This window comes from Cervus elaphus, chromosome X, assembly GCF_910594005.1.
Source record: "Cervus elaphus chromosome X, mCerEla1.1, whole genome shotgun sequence".
Taxonomy (NCBI): domain Eukaryota; kingdom Metazoa; phylum Chordata; class Mammalia; order Artiodactyla; family Cervidae; genus Cervus; species Cervus elaphus.
This window is the reverse complement of record NC_057848.1, coordinates 58,972,542-58,988,855: the sequence shown is the minus strand read 5'-3', so window position 1 is coordinate 58,988,855 and position 16,314 is coordinate 58,972,542. Positions and strand designations below refer to the sequence as shown.

Genomic DNA, 16,314 nt, shown 5'->3' with positions numbered 1-16,314 from the left:
TCATAAAGGATAAAAAAGTTATAGCCAGCAAGGATCAAACCTATAACTCCTCTGAAAGGAGCAGCACTGTTTTTTGTTCCTTGCTCACTCTCTTTCTGTCTTTATTTCCTCCCTTCCCATCCTCATACCTTCCTTCCTTCCCATAAGCCCATTGAGTTTTCCCAAATTCTTTATCACCTGCAGATTCACAGAATTTGGGGGTTCAAAGGGATCATTGATCCCTAGTCTAGAGATCATCTAGTCTAGAGAAAGCGTCTGGTCCAAAAACCACATAGTTGGTGGGAAAGCTAGGGTTAGAATCCAGTTTCCATTATGACTTTCCAAAATTTCCTGGATCCTGGTTCATCTTATTCTTTTTCATTCCCACTAATTCATTGCATTAAACTACTCTAAACGAAAGTAACATAAGATGCAAGAGAAAGACATATGGCACACTTAAGGGGTGCTGCAAGGATCAAGGACAGGATTTCTTAAGTTCCTTTGGAGAAGATTTACAAGGAAGATGCTATATAGAATAAAGGGTTTATTTGGGGGAAAACTGTAATTTGTAATTTTACATGCTTTTATTCCAAAATGTTTTTCAATTCATAAATTCAAGCTTTTGCCTTGATTTTAACTTAGCATGCTCTCATCCTTATCCCTGCATTTCTAGCACATTTTGGTGTGTTTTATTGAAATATAAACATACATTCAAAAATGCATGAATTATAAGTATACAGTTCAATGAATGTTTAAAAAATGAACGTATATGTGTCATCAGAACCCGAATCAAGAAATAGAACCTGACCAGAAAACCCTTCGTGTCTTTTTCTGGTCACCATTCTGTACCCCCAAGAGAAATCACTCTCCTGACTTTTAACAAAATAAAAGGCAGTCTTACATCTTTTTGAACTATATAAAGTTGAATCATATGATATGTGATCTTTTATGTCTGGCTTCTTTTGCTCAGTATTATGAGATCACTCTGTTTCTTGCACTTTTACATCCTTGCTTTACACCTGTTCCTTTTTTTTCTACCCAGTTTTAGCAACTTTGTAGAATTCAAGTAGTTTAAAGACAACTAGTAGCAATGATTTCACATTTTAGGTTGAAACAGATGGTCTGAAAGTGTTCCTTGAGTAAGTAAAACGTAACAATTACTGATTGCTGTAGTTTAGAAATGGAACAAACATTCTTACAGTGTAGGACTTCCTTATTATATTCAAATAAAATAGCTTTGATTACCACATATGGATTTTCACAAATTAAAATCCAAAGGTGAGTCTATTAACAAATAAGCAAGCCCTCCTGGTTGAACTATACCTCTTGGAAGAGTCAGTGTTGTACATCTGCCTATGCATCTCCTTCATCCAAGGAAAATCCATATCACACACACCAATGTGGTTTGTACTACAAGAAGAGCTTGATTACATAATACTAATACATAAAGTAATTTCAGGTTTATGTTTTTGTTTTGTTTTGTTTGTCAAAAATGTCTTACTGGGAATTCCCTGGCAGTCCAGTGGTTAGGGCTCTACATTTTTACTGCAGAGGGCGTGAGCTTGATCCCTGGTTGGGGAACTAAGATCCTGCAAGTCGTGTGGTTTGACCAAAACAAAACAAAACAAAACAAAACCTCTGTCCAATCTGTCAAGTTCACAATAAGGACTGAGAACACTGCTTCAGCTGCAGAAGCCATAGCTGAATAGAATTACATCCTTTAGGCTAGGAATTCTTAACCTGGGGTCCCTGGATAGGCTTCAGGGGAGTCCTCCAAATCCTCAAATATGTAGGCTTCATCAGGTTCCTTAAATGGCAATGTATGGTAGGCTAGTGATTCATATCAGCTTGAAGTTATTAGCTTAGCCATGTTGCTTACTTGATAGCATTTGTCAGAAACATTATTAATAGACTCAGCCCAACTATTCCCAGATTAACCTTTGAAAGTTCTTTCAACAATTCCCAGATCTCCGAGTGGTTCCAGACATTTGGCTAACAACAAAGGGGAAGTACCTGCCAGCAAGTATGGGGAGACTTTCGTTCAAGGATGTACTGAGTTAAGGGTGACGGTTCAAGTTCATATTTGTCAAAGGGAAGTTTGTCTATTACCATTGGCTCACAATCTATACAGGAGAACCTCACAACAGGATGAGATGTTCGTGGAGGCTAAAAAACAAGAGGGGAAAATACAATCTGTTATCAAGACAGTTGACATATCTGACAACTCTGAAACTCTTTTTTTAAGTCCTTGTTGGTCATCCGTTTTTTTTTTTAAAAAATTTAATTGAAGGATAATTGCTTTACAGAATTTTGTGGTTTTCTGTCATACGTCAACAAGAATCAGCCATAGTTACATGCAACTCTTTTACGTTTTGTTAAACCATCGCTGAGATACAGATGGCTGCTTTGAGAAAGATGGCTCTTGAGCTCTAAGTGTCATCAATGGCAGAGGGGACTCAGATTCTTTCGCTCTACCATCTACTTGGCATTGGAAGGAAGAAAGGTAAATTTTAACACTCATAACTACAGTTTTAGGGAAGTAAAAAATAAAACTGCCTTGAATATTAAGAACCCTGAAATTCAGACCCACTTTGTGACATTGAAGGACTATCTTCCCTTCACTACTTTGTATTGTAAGGTTTCAGATAAGTCAGAAACTGCTAGGGAAGAGGAAATCCATGAAGCTTTCTACTGAGGTAATGACAGAGCTGGAGCCACTAACAAGCAAGATGAACAATTATAAAGGAATGGAAAAGGCAAGATAGAGACTGAAAATGAGCCGGTCACAACTCCAGGGCCTGGCTGAAATTTTCTTTGCAGCTGAATTTTTATAGCATTTCTCACACCCAAACACCTACTGAACAGCTAGAGATGGGGATGCTTTTGGCTGGGCTGAAAGGCCCGTGTACCTGGGGTACCAGAGCAGATTGATGGATCAGTCATTTTATTAATGGGTTTAGCTTGTGGGGATGGAGACCACCAGTGAGAGAAATGGTGGCAGCAAGGGCAAATGGAGAGAGAAAGAGATAGGACAAGTCACAGGGTCAAGAGTGAAACGTGGCTCGGTGTATTCTTGCTGAGAGATCTCTAAGGCTGATGTGAATATGATAAAACATCTCCTTTTCTTTATAAAAGGGAAAAACATGCTAATTTGCCTTTATGATTTACAAACCTACAAGAGGTTTTGGGGACTGAGCAAAATAGCCTTCCAATGTGCTTTTAAAGCTGGAGGATGGGACTGCCCCTGGTGATCGAGTGGTTGGGTCTCTGCACTTCCAATGTGGAGGCCATGGGTTCAGTCCCTAGTTGGGGAATTAGGATCCCACATGCCCTGTCATGTAGCCAAAATTTTATAAAAAGAAAGAAAGAAAGAAAAAAACCTGGAGGAATGGTAACACGAGCTATGTGAGTTACCTGGAATTTCTTCAATTCCATTTTTTCCCCCTGATTTTAATTTTAATCAAACTTCTGAAATATTTCTGATTTATTAGATTGAAATCTATAAAAAGACATGAGTGAAACCCCATCACCAGCAATAATGATGCAGATTTGTAACTAAAACATTCACTCTGGGGTTTGAAGAAGCTGACAGTAACTGGGCTCTGAGGTTTAACAAGTATGCCACCTCAGCGTCCTGAGGGACAGACAAGGAGATGGAGCCTCACCCACTGCAGGGACTGAAGATGGCTCTTTAGTCATATATTCTGGCCTTCCATGGGCACCTCTGAAAAAAATGCAGGAGCCTCGAAATAGCAATCAGGAGAAAAATGCAGTTCATGTCAGAAATGTCTAAAATGTATATAGACTATAGATTGGCTGAATCTGGAAGGTAGTGGAAAAGCAGTGACCTTTTTGTGCCTCTTTCCCCGCCCCACCCCTAGCAAGGATTGTTGTTGCTGTTTAGTCACTAAGTCATGTACATCTCTTTGTGACTCCATGAACTGTAGTCTGCCAGGCTTCCCTGTCCATGGGATTTTCCAGACAAGAATTCTGCAGTGGGTTGCCATTTCCTTCTCCAGGGGATCTTCTGAACCAAGAGACTGAACCCACATTTCCTGCATTGGCAGGCGGATTCTTTGCCACTGAGACACGTGGATGCCCTAAGGATTGCTCTGGCCTTTTTATATTGGCTGGGAGGAGGGAGGAGGATGAAAGGGAGAATAGGTTTCATATGGAGCAACTACAGTATCCAACCCTGTTCCACCAAATATAGTGAACAAAAAGATAAATCTTTGCTTAGAGATCATTTTAAAAATATTGCTTAATTACTCATCATTGAAAGACTCTTGAGAGTCCTTTGGACTGCAAAGAGATCCAACCAGTCCATCCTAAAGGAGATCAGTCCTGAATATTCATTGGAAGGACTGATGCTGAAGCTGAAACTCCAATACTTTGGCCACCTGATGCAAAGAACTGACTCATTGGAAAAGACCCTGATGCTGGGAAAGATTGAAGGCAGGAGGAGAAGGGGACGACAGAGGATGAGATGGTTGGATGGCATCACTGACTCAATGGACATGAGTTTGAGTAAACTCTGGGAGTTGGTGATGGACAGAGAAGCCTGGCGTGCTGCAGTCCATGGGGTTGCAAAGAGTCGGACACGACTGAGCAACTGAACTGAACTGAACTGAAAAGTACACTGCCAAGGAACTCAAGTCCACTGATTATAAAAATACTGAAAAGTCATATCAATGTATGACAAAACCCACTGAAATGTTGTGAAGTAATTAGCCTCCAACTAATAAAAAAAATTTAAAAAAAAAATTAAAAAAAAAATACTGAAAAGTAGGCCCACAAAGTCCCACTACATGTCCAATGGCTCCCTCAGATAATAAATGAATCTCTGCTTTGAAAACGTTTCTAGAACCTATACACAGTGTAAACCAAGTTTTAATTTCCTGAGGAGGTACATGAAAATCAATGCCTGCCCTTTTTATACATTGTGTTTACCATAGAAATCCAGTCAGCGGCTCTGAAATAAAAACTTAGCCACAGATTGCAACAGCATCAAAAATAACGGTATTTTAAAATCTAAAGAGGGTAGATTAAGTGGTAAAGGCAACTGAAAGAAAGAATGCCCTAACAGAAAGGAAGTCCTCTCTTGCTTTTAGGTACAAGCTAGACTTTCCAGTAAGTGATAGAAGGCACAGCTTAAAAGTTTCCAAGCTATTTTAAACAGTTCTCTGTAATCAGCTAATTGAAAATCCAGAATGATGTTTACCTTTTTGTTTTATGACACTTACTAGTGAAGGTAAATTCTGATCTGGCCAAAAAGATTCTGGAATTGGCCAATGTCCAACAGGAACACCAGTCTTAGAGTTAGGCCGCACATAAATGAGCTTATGACAACTATGCCATGGCTGAGCAGCAAATGAATTGCTTGGCCTGGATGAATCCATAAGTCCATCTGAAAGTTAAACAAAAGACAGACTAAGGCATGAATTTCTTTGTATAGCCACTGATCTCCTTGTACAGATTTTTCAGTTGAAAGCAAAGTACAAAACAAGACCAAACCAGTGATTCATGAAAGATGGAAGAAAAAAAGTGACTCCACTAGACTTTCTAAATGTTCTCTCTAGCTACTCTTTTCTATTTTTGTTTTTTGTTATTATTATTATTATTTTTATTGGAGTACAGTTGCTTTACAATTGAAACTCTTTTTATCATCTAATCCAATTCCTCTAATCCGACATCCCATACCCTTCACCCTTAACTATAACCAAAATAGGTAGTTATATGGAAAACTGTCATAAAGTTAGTTTTAAATTTTCTGAGATTTGACACAAATTAAACACACTAAACCACAAGTTATTTTTTCAAATTAGGCGTATGAAAATTGTTCATTCTCTGGTATAGTTTCACATTTTTGGAGTCTGACAAAATAAGTCATAAACTCCATTTAGATTTTTTTTCAACTAGATTAAAAAAGCATTCTTTACTAAACAGTTAGACCCAATGACCACAAAGGCAAATTCACTAAAAGGTAGAAGGAATGATGACAATACAATCAATGTATATATATAGCTGGGGAGGGAACACAAAGTGAATGCATCAAGTTTATATGGACTACTTCATTACAGTTTCCTTCTTCACCCATATTAAAATCCCATGGAAACTGGGCATCATATAATGCTGAATAATATACCCTGAGTGTATTTTAATTATTTGAACTAGTATATTTCATTTACCCCCTGAAAACAGGGCAAGGCAGAGTTACATAACCTTTAATGTTATGATTCACTAGTCTAAATTATAATTGTAAAAAATATGTGATAATGATTTTTGAGTCTCATGTTTTTCTTAAATTACATATCATTTGATTTACTTATTTAAGCATTACTTTAAACAAGTAATTACTTTAGAGAAGGGGATTTACTGAGGTCCATGGAGCTATAGAGAATACATATAATGGCTTCAGGGAACCAAAAGACCCCCCTCTGAAGTTGGGTTAGTTCACAGTTCTGGGGATGTGGATTTTTCTGAGGAGAAAATTCTTAGCTTTCATCAGAATCTCAAAGGTTAAGAACTCTGGACAAAGGGGAAATGGAACTAGAAAGAATGTTTGAGGTATTTATATGGCACGATCTAATTGGTTTTCAATAAGAAAGTTCCCAGTTCACGGGAAGGTAATGAACACAAAATCATGGACTTGAATGGTCTATCATTACCAATACAACATGTCCTTCCTTTACAATTAATTACTTTGAAATATGCTGTGAGGCCTCAGTCTTCTACAGCAGGTGTTTCTTAAGGTATTTAGCATTTATTATGTTATTTCTGAATGGACTTTAAAGTCATCTTTTGTGTTTCCCAAAAATCCTGTTAAAATTCTTTAGATCAAAGTACATGAAATATATATATTTATATTTATTTGAGAAGTGATACCTTCACACTATCCATTCTTCCCAGTCAAGCACATGGTACATCTCCATTTAATATAGACTTTTTTGTTTCTCTTGGTAGAGTTCTATAAATTTATTCATAGAAGTTCTCGGCCATCTCTACATATGTTTTTGAAAACTTATATTTTAATTGAAGGATAATTGCTTTACAATGCTATATTTGTTTCTACTGTACAACAATGTGAATCAGCTATAAGTATACATATATTCCCTCCTTCTTGAACCTCTCTCCCACCCCTCTAGGTCATCACAGATCACTGAGCTGAGCTCCCTCTGCTATATAGCAGCTTCCCCTTAGCTATGTATTTTATACATGGTAATGTATATATGTCAATGCTACTCTCTCACTTCCTCCCACCCTCCCCTTCCCACCCTGTGTCCACAAGTCCATTATCTATGTCTACAGTAGGTGTTTTTTAATTGGAGTCCAAGAACCCCTGAAATGAAATACAAAACTATGTGTGCATGTGTTGTCCATGTACATTTTTCTGGAGAGAGGGGTCTCTATTTTTCCACTAGCTTCTTAAAGGGTTTTAGAGACTAAAAAGCAAAAAATTCAGGGACCATAGGATCCACTGCCTCAGCAAGAAATGTGTCTTTCTGCCCTTTTGCACTTACCCTTTTGCCTCTCCAGGCAGCTACCACTAATTGTAGCCACAGCAATTAAAATGTATGAATCAGATCAGACAAGCACTGTGGTGATGATGCAGTCTAGGTACACATGGGTATGTATGCTGTGCATGAACTGACAGGAATGAAGACAAGTGATGGCCTAGAACAGAGCTCTGAGGGAGCCATGCAATGGGGTATGATTCCCTTTCCCAATACAGAAGTAGCTCTGCTTTCATATTTTGAGATGTTGAAGTTTCTGTAAAATCTCAGTTGAAGACAAAAGGTTCTGCAGTTAATAAATGGCCAAGAGGGACTTCCCTGGCGGTTCAGTGGTTAAGACTCTGCCCTTCCACTGCAGGGGTCCACGTTCCATCCCTGGTCAAGGAACTAAGATCCCACAAGCCATGTGGTGCCCTCCCTGGCTTCCCCTCACCCCCAAAAGAAGAACAGTGGCCAGGAAAATACTGGGGTAGGATCTTACAGGATACTAGCAGGTCCTGGCTAAACATTCATTACCTCTTCCTGATGTGTGGTAACAAATATAGATTTCATCAAGACAGTTTGACACATTGGCGCTCACAAGACCAAAACCATGTGGCTGGTTAAGTGGCACTCCATCGTGAATCTCCAGCTATTTCATGACTAGAGAAGTGAATAATTCAGCATCATCCTAACACTAGGACCAGAAATATGAAATGGGCAGGGAAAGGGAAGAATGTTCTGAGGAAGAATTGACGTTGAATTAAAGCTAGAAAGGTAGCCACAGGCAACAGATGAATGGCAGTTGTTCGGATGGATGTTTGTAACCACTTGAATGTGGGTGGCTAATGAAGACAGTATCTCTTGCGATTAGTTCAATGTTTTCTCAGTCTCAGACTGCTCTCCTATGTAACACTTTAAGGTTAAAAAAAAAAGGTGATCTACTGTACCTTCTCCAATAGGAAGTGGATCTGGTCCTGTTTTTTCAAAGTTAATAACTACACCACTCTGAACTTTTTGAACTAAAGATTCTAAACATTGATTCAACATTCTTTGTGTTCTAACACAGTAGGAGCGACCTAAACCAGAAGGAAAAACAAATAGTACAAGTTTGATCAAATAAAATACTACTTAACAATACAAGCATTTGAAATCCTAAAATACAACTCAAAATAATCAAAACTACAAGCCACCAGGGAAGCTCACACTGGGAGCAAACCTCACACTAATGATGAGCTTAAGCAACAGAGTTAAAAGATAGAGAAGGGAAAAAAGTAAAGCTAGGATATGGCATTTACGGAAAGTGGTACTCTGCTGCCCTGAATTCTTTCCTTTAGAAATAGTAAATATCTGCCAATACCTCCTGTGACTTCACACATCTGTGTGATGGCAGATTCATCAGTTGGTACACTCCCTATCTGCTCTGGTTCAGTAGAAGCCAATCCAGGCAAACGCAACACCAGGGCAAACAACCTTTGATCCCAACGAAAAGGTTCTTTAGTTAGTTCACTTCCGGGCAGAGGAGAATTCAAAGGCAGATGAAGCTGATAAGGCAAAATTGGAAAAGTTTCATCATAACAACTCATACAAAAATGAAGACAATTCAAGAGTTAAAGGGTTCACTTTTCTCTGATGTTGTCAATAAAATGAGGCAATATTTCAAGGATTCCCAAGATGGAACGTTTGATTAAATTTATTCTTAACTGGGAATGTATGCCTCCCACGCGCAGAAATAGCTGCATGTTCTCTGCCATTTAAACGAAATTTTAAAAAATGAAATCTCACCTCTTCTTGAACACCAGAAGTACTTGTTAACTTGTTTCCATCTGTGATGGTAATTAAAATAGATGGTTCTAAAAAAAATGGATTTCGTCCCTAAAATACATTTAAAAAGTATTAGAGCCATGTAAAGTAATAAAATTGTATTTCAATTTTTACATTTATCTTGCCTGTGATCTCTCAAGTGTGTGATAAAATTTGCCTGGATAAATAAGAAGGAAAAGATTAGGGACTGAAGTGGGTGGGAATCAAAATAACAATCTCTGCAGAGGTAACATTCAGAATAAACTGAGGAATTCTTATAATTCAGGAACCTCTCAAACTAAAACATCCAAATCCCCCCACCCTCTGCTTTCTAGGTAACCATGAAAGATATTAAAGACATTACAATGGCAGCATCATCCACACCCATGATTCCATTCAGAATTTTGGCATAGAAAGGGGGATATAAGTGACTTATATCTGTAACCTGGATGGTGACTCTGGTTATTGTGAGCAGTTTTTACAGTAGAAAAGTGCAATGATCGCTGCAGCAAATGCCATTCTGCCTTCCTCTTATGATAGAGCTTTTTCGTTGACTTGGGGGGATGAGGGACTTAAGGACTCTGAAAATTTCTCTTTAATTGTCTTGTTCCAATATTTTTCAGCAATTTATTCATCCCATTATAGCTGATGATCTGATGGGTAGGCAATTTTAACTATTTTATGGTCAAAGCACATAAAAGACTCTCCCTAAAGGATTTTTGTTAAAGTATATATTTAAAATACACATGGACCTCTTTTTGGATGTTATGAAAAGGAGCAGAAAACTTGGTTGCCATGCCCAATTTTAAATTCTTACCCCAAGTCACCAAAATAAATTAGCTATACTCACTCAAAGAATTTTTTACCTGTCCATAATTGTCTATTCCAGATATTAATCTATTGAGATTTAACAAATCAAATGAGGATCTTAGAGCCTGACCAAGAGTAGTCAGTCCAGAAGCCTGAAGATTTTTTAGTTCACTCATGAATGTTGCGTGATTTTCCTTCCAACCAGCCTGAAAACCAAACATTTACAAAAAATTCCCAGTTATACAATGAACAATATATAAAATGCAAACAACCACTAAATAACAAGCATCAAACCTCTAACAAATCAATAATTCCTTGTGTGCATGTGTGTGCTTAGTTGCTCAGCTGTGTCTGACTCTTTGCGACCCCATGGACTGTAGACTGCCAGGCTCCTCAGTCCATAGAATTCTCCAGGCAAGAATACTGGAGTGGGTTGCCATTTCCTTCTCCAGGGGATCTTCCCAACCCAGGGACCAAACCCACATCTCCTGCATTGCAGGCAGATTCTTTACCCACTGAGCCATTGGGGAAACCCACTAGTTCATTAATTATATTATATCTATATCTTGACTGATCAAGTGGAACTAAAGCAAGCAATCAGTTTGAGAAAGATCTGCCACCCATAATGATCAAGAGCAAAGATGCAAACAGTGAATTCAGTCCATTATGGCTGGAGGGCTTTGGCTCAAGAAGTCTAGTTTTCTATTCAGGCTCAATCAAACCTACCAAAACACCACAGTATTTACTTTAGTTTGACACTGAGGATGAGCATGGAATAAGGAAGAGAAAAAGGAGTTATTTTTTTTAATGCATCATCCTTGATACAGACAATCAACTATTATGAGCATCTGACCTACCTGAGCTTTTCTAACCAAGATTATTCTTCCCAAACAATACTTTCACTTTAAACAAAAGTGTAAGGAGAATTATAGGAATGGAGTCACAAGTGTCTGGAGACAACCTGTCTGGCATCTTTAACCATTCAGAAAGCCCCAAATCTAGAGTAAGGGAGAAAGAAAAGAAACAAAAACATTTGGCAAAGAAGCAGCAGAGCCTAGGCACCCCTAGCTGGTATGAACAGTAGCAAAGAACCAAAAACTCAAGGTCAACAGCCAATATGCTGTGGTTGAATGGTTTGTAGAATAGAAGGGAAGGACCACATTGACTGGTCAGCAATGCGGCTATAAAAACAAAGCAGCACAAAATGCCAAGAAGAGAGGCAAAAAGAAGACGGCAGCTAACAGGTCACAAAGGAGTAGACCAGCAAGGTAGAGAGCAGACAGCACAGCTTGGCAACCTGGTGGGATGAACGGCAACCTGAGTCTTGGTAGCCCTGAGGGCAGTCGTGTAATATGCTGCAAGCTGAAGTCATGCCCACCAGACCAGTACAGCTGGAGGTGGAAAGCCAGAGCAAATAATGCAAAGCTAAATGAAATGACTGAAGTTTTATGTTTAGCTAAAGGCCATTATCCATACAACTAGAGCAAACATTATCTTTTCTAGTTTCATAGCCTTCTAAAGCAATCTGGGTCAGAATGACTGAGAGGCAGAAGAGATTGCCTGTACCCTACTATGAAGTATCTGCATAACCTTGAGCCAACTTGTTGGCTCTTAGGACCTGAATTTCATTATCTGAAAATGAAGAGATTTAGATAAACAGGGATACTGTGTGAGGCTGTGTATGTTGTTACAACCCTGGAGAGCCATTCAAATGAGAACGGTGCCCTCTAGGTTTGAACAGTACCCAACCTTCATAACCATTCAAGGTGAAGGTGATCCTGATTTAAGATCCTTTCCAGTCCAACAGTCTGGATTCTGTGAAGTTAAAAATATGCCTTGTGTGTGTGTGTTTCCTAACACATACTATAAGTCAAAGCATCTAAAGGTAAAATCTTCCCATGTATTCCTTTGGCTCAAGGAATATCTTATCAAACTAGACAAACTAAATTTTACTTAAAAGCAAGGATTATGATTTCAACTGTGCTCATCAAATACTTAGAAATATCAACAGATGATTATAAATCACACTGAATTCAAAACTTATTCTTTGAAGCAGAAGAGAAGGTCTACAGCTGGGGGTGGGGGAGAGGGATAGTATCAATTCTTTCCTTTGTTTATCCAACCAATTTTTATGGACCAACTATGCTATGCTGGGCAGAATGCTACATGCTGGAGATATTGAGAGGAATTAGCCCTTGATGAGTTCAAGCAGCGAAGGAATAAGAAATGCAGTTATGGGTACAGAAAGAACAAATAACCAGGGAGTTAGGAAAGCCTGTCACAGAAGATTGGGCATTTGAAGAAGTCTAATGGCAGGAAAAGAAGATCACGGGATCCCCACACTGATGTGAGGAGTGGAGGAGGGTAGTCCAAAGGAAGAGAACAGAGAGTTTATAAAAGGCTAGGGCTTCCTGGGGAGCCACAAGTAATTTGATTATCATTGCTCTGGGTACACGGTGGGAGGCAAAGCTGATAAGCTGGGCTCTGACTGTAATGTGCTTTGTACATTGTGCTCAGTACTTTGGATTTTATCTGTCGGCCCTAGGAATGACTTGAAGTTTTTAATTAGGGGAGTGGCATGATCATATCTGTATTTTAGCAAGATCATTCTCTTGGGAGTTGGAGAATAAATTGTGGGGTGGAGGGGAAGCTGAAGCTTGAGGTAGGGAAACTGGTTTGGGGAATGTTGCAATAACTTACAAGAAGCGTGATGAAAGCCTGAGCAAGGGCAGTGGAGATGGAGAGGAGGCTGCAGATTAAAGAAGTATTTCAGAGGTGGGTGGAGTCAGAATGATTTAGTAGCTAATTAGGGGGATGGGTGAGGGATAAAAAGGGTCATACATTAGGCTGAGTTTTCTGGCTTGGGCAAACCTGTGAATGGTGGGGTCTTTCACCCAGAAGCCACTTTATAGACTTTTTTCCCCCCCAGAATGACTTCATTTAGCAATCTAACTTCTGCACTGCAATCTTAGTTCTACCTGCAGTGAGTGTTGAACTCCTGAGATCCACCAGATAATTCAAGGCACAACTAAAGAAAAAATAGTGAACTGCTTAATCTGGTAAAGGGTTGGGATAAGGTTTGAGTACCATCTAAGCAAGCACCCTATAACTCATCAGCGTTTCAAATATTGTGTACAAATTGTCACTAATCCACCTGTCAGAATAATTGTTCCTTAAAATTTCCTTTATCATATGAGTTGAAAACGTTTTACAAATTTGTTTCTACACCTGAATCACTGGCATTCAATTTTTAGGCCAATTTCAATCCATTGCAATGAACTAGATAATACATGAGATTTGAATGCTAGGTCTATCTCAGTACTAAAAGTGTGTGAGCTACATTTACTACCCAAAACAATAAACTTCCTGGGAGCAGTTTAGTTTCTTCTAGAGAAGAATTAATGCCCCTAAATCCAGTCCTCAGAATGCTGAAGGGGAAAAAAGGCAAATATCTGGAGAGTCTTATTAATGTGAAAAATTCTTCCCAAAAGATAATTATTTAGAGCCAGTGGGAGAAAGTAGATGTTTATATTCTTCAGTCACTGCTTGTAGTTGATTTTTTCATAAACGAATTCAAGACAGCTCATTGTTCTTAATAAAGTCTTTTATTTCAAATTACTCCAAAGATATCCTACTCTTATGTCAGTAAAACTTTTTTTTTTTAAAACTTCTTATTTTATATTGGAGTGTAGCTGATTACCAATGTTGTGATAGTTTCAGCTGGACAGCGAAGAGACTCAGCCATACATATACATGTATCTACACATGTATCCAATCTCCCACAGTAAAGCCTTTACTTCTGACAATAATTTTCATGTATTTTTATGGAGCTTTACAGCTTACAAAGCACTTTCACACTTCACATTTGCCTAAGACAATCCTATAAAATAAGCATGGTATTACCATCCCTATTTTGTTTTCATAAACCAGGAGGAAGTAAGATGTGGGTATGTCTTGTTTGGGGAATGGGGACAGTCAGAGAGGCACAGTCTGGAGTTGCACTACTCAGCCACATGGGGCCACTGAGAACTTGAAACATGGCCAGTCTGACTAGAGATTACTTTTTAATGTGGCTACTAGAAAATCTGAACTGCTGTGGATGGCTGGCATTATATACCTATTGGGTAGAGATGATCCAGAGGGAGTTGAAGGTCAGGCAGGAGAACTTGGCCTTGCACTGGCAGAAAATAGACTCATTACAGATTCCAAGGCAGGGGGAGACAGGATCAAACTGCATCTCAGGAAGGTCAGTCTGGCAGTGAATTATAGGATAGACTGAAGAAGAAGAAGCTACTGTAGCTGGGAAATAGAAGCTAGGAGAGTTGAACAGGCATCCAGGTCTGAGGGAATCAGGGTCTGAATTAGGACAGAAATTAAGAGGAAGGGGTTAATTGAGAAACATTTGAACCACCAAGATAGGACTTGGTGACAGACAGACAATAGGCCTAAAGGAGGCAGAGTAAAAGATGATTACAAAACTGCTAACCTGAGAGAACTGAAGAATAGATGTTTAAGAAAAAGGAGTAAGCTGGGGTGGGGGAAATTCTAAACTAAGACTTTGCTGTCTTCACAGATCAAACTTTTAAAGTCTCCCAGAAGTCACACTGAGGAAACCAGATTTGAAAGAGACACGTGCACCCCAATGTTCATCACAGCACTGTTTATAATTGCCAGGACATCGAAGCAACCTAGATGCCCATCAGCAGACGAATGAATAAGGAAGCTATGGTACATATACACAATGGAATATTACTCAGCCATTAAAAAGAATTCATTTGAATCAGTTCTAATGAGATGGATGAAACTGGAGCCCATTATACAGAGTGAAGTAAGCCAGAAAGATAAAGACCAGTACAGTATACTAATGCATATATATGGAATTTAAAAAGATGGTAACGATAACCCTATATGCAAAACAGAAAAAGAGACAGAGATGTACAGAACAGACTTTGGGACTCTGTGGGAGAAGATGAGGGTGGGATGTTCTGAGAGAATAGCATTGAAACAACGAAACAACTATACTATCAAGGGTGAAACAGATCACCAGCCCAGGTTGGATGCATGAGACAAGTGCTCAGGGCTGGTGCACTGAGAAGACCCAGAGGGATGGGATGGGGAGGGAGGCGGGAGGGGGGATCGGGATGGGGAACACATGTAAATCCATGGCTGATTCATGTCAATGTATGGCAAAAACCACTACAATATTGTAAAGTAATTAGCCTCCAACTAATAAAAATAAATGAAAAAAGAAGATACAATTAAATTAGAAAAAAAATAAAGTCTCCCAGAAGTAAAATGAGGATAATGATATGATAATAAATAATAATCACAGGCAATAATAATCGGTGCCTATGTGTCAGGAACTCGCTTATGCTAAACAGAACATTTTATATGTATCCTTCTCATCTGAGCCTCATAACCACCCTATGAAGTGGGTACTATTATTATTTTCCATTTATTAGATGAGCACATTGAGGCTCAGAGAGGATAAGCATCTTGTCCGGGTCAAAACAACTAGTAAATGACACAGCCAGGATGTGAACCCAGGTAGCCTAACTGTGGGCTTTCCCGGTGGCTCAGACGGTAAAGAATCCACCTGCAATGTGGGAGACCTGGGTTCGATCCCTGGGTTGGGGAGATCCCCTGGAGAAGGGAATGGCAACCCACTCCAGTATTCTTGCCTGGAGAATTCCATGGACAGAGGAGCCTGGCGGGCTACAGTCCATGGGGTCACAAAGAGTTGGACACAACTGAGATACTAGCACAGCACAACACACAGCACAGCCTAACTGCAGAACCCACCAATGTAAACCATTATACTAGAGATTCTTCTACATGTTCCATATATTCAACCCATAGACATGTATTGTTACACTAGCTTAAAGGTTCATAAGTTTAATCGAATTTCCAAATTTCACTTAATTTAAGCCTACTTTCCCTGATGTCAGAATGCAGACCAGTTGGGTGTGGGGAACAGTGAATTGGCACTTGGAAGACCCTGGTCTAATCCTGGCCATAATTAACTAGCAAAACAAGTGGTCCAGAGTAAACCGTTTACCCCTTACTGGGGCTGTTTCCTCATTTAAGCAATGAAAATATTGAAAACCAATTCTAAGATCCTTTTCAGCCTTTATATTCTATTATTCCATACCTTGTATTCATCCTTTATATAAATTTGACTTACAGGGACTTCCCTGATGGTCCAGTGGTTAAGACTCTGTGCTCCCAA

The 16,314-nt window shown here is 39.1% G+C and overlaps 1 protein-coding gene across 9 annotated transcripts in view; it reads right to left on the bottom strand.

Moving 5' to 3' along the window:
- INTS6L (integrator complex subunit 6 like) overlaps positions 1–16,314 on the bottom strand; it is a 56,830-nt gene that overhangs the window by 21,228 nt on the left and 19,288 nt on the right. For 8 of the 9 annotated variants that reach the window (XR_006339824.1, XR_006339823.1, XM_043895909.1 and 5 more), the window contains 6 exons: positions 10,142–10,291; positions 9,258–9,347; positions 8,833–9,016; positions 8,423–8,551; positions 5,223–5,386; positions 1,993–2,145 (listed from right to left, as the gene is read on the bottom strand). Coding sequence is in view for 7 of the 9 variants with exons in the window: in XM_043895909.1 (XP_043751844.1) it covers positions 1,993–2,145; positions 5,223–5,386; positions 8,423–8,551; positions 8,833–9,016; positions 9,258–9,347; positions 10,142–10,291 (870 nt within the window). In the remaining 2 variants the exon portion in view is untranslated. Of the gene's footprint in view, positions 1–1,992; positions 2,146–5,222; positions 5,387–8,422; positions 8,552–8,832; positions 9,017–9,257; positions 9,348–10,125; positions 10,292–16,314 lie in introns of those variants that run through there. The other variant, XM_043895914.1, reaches the window with a different exon arrangement.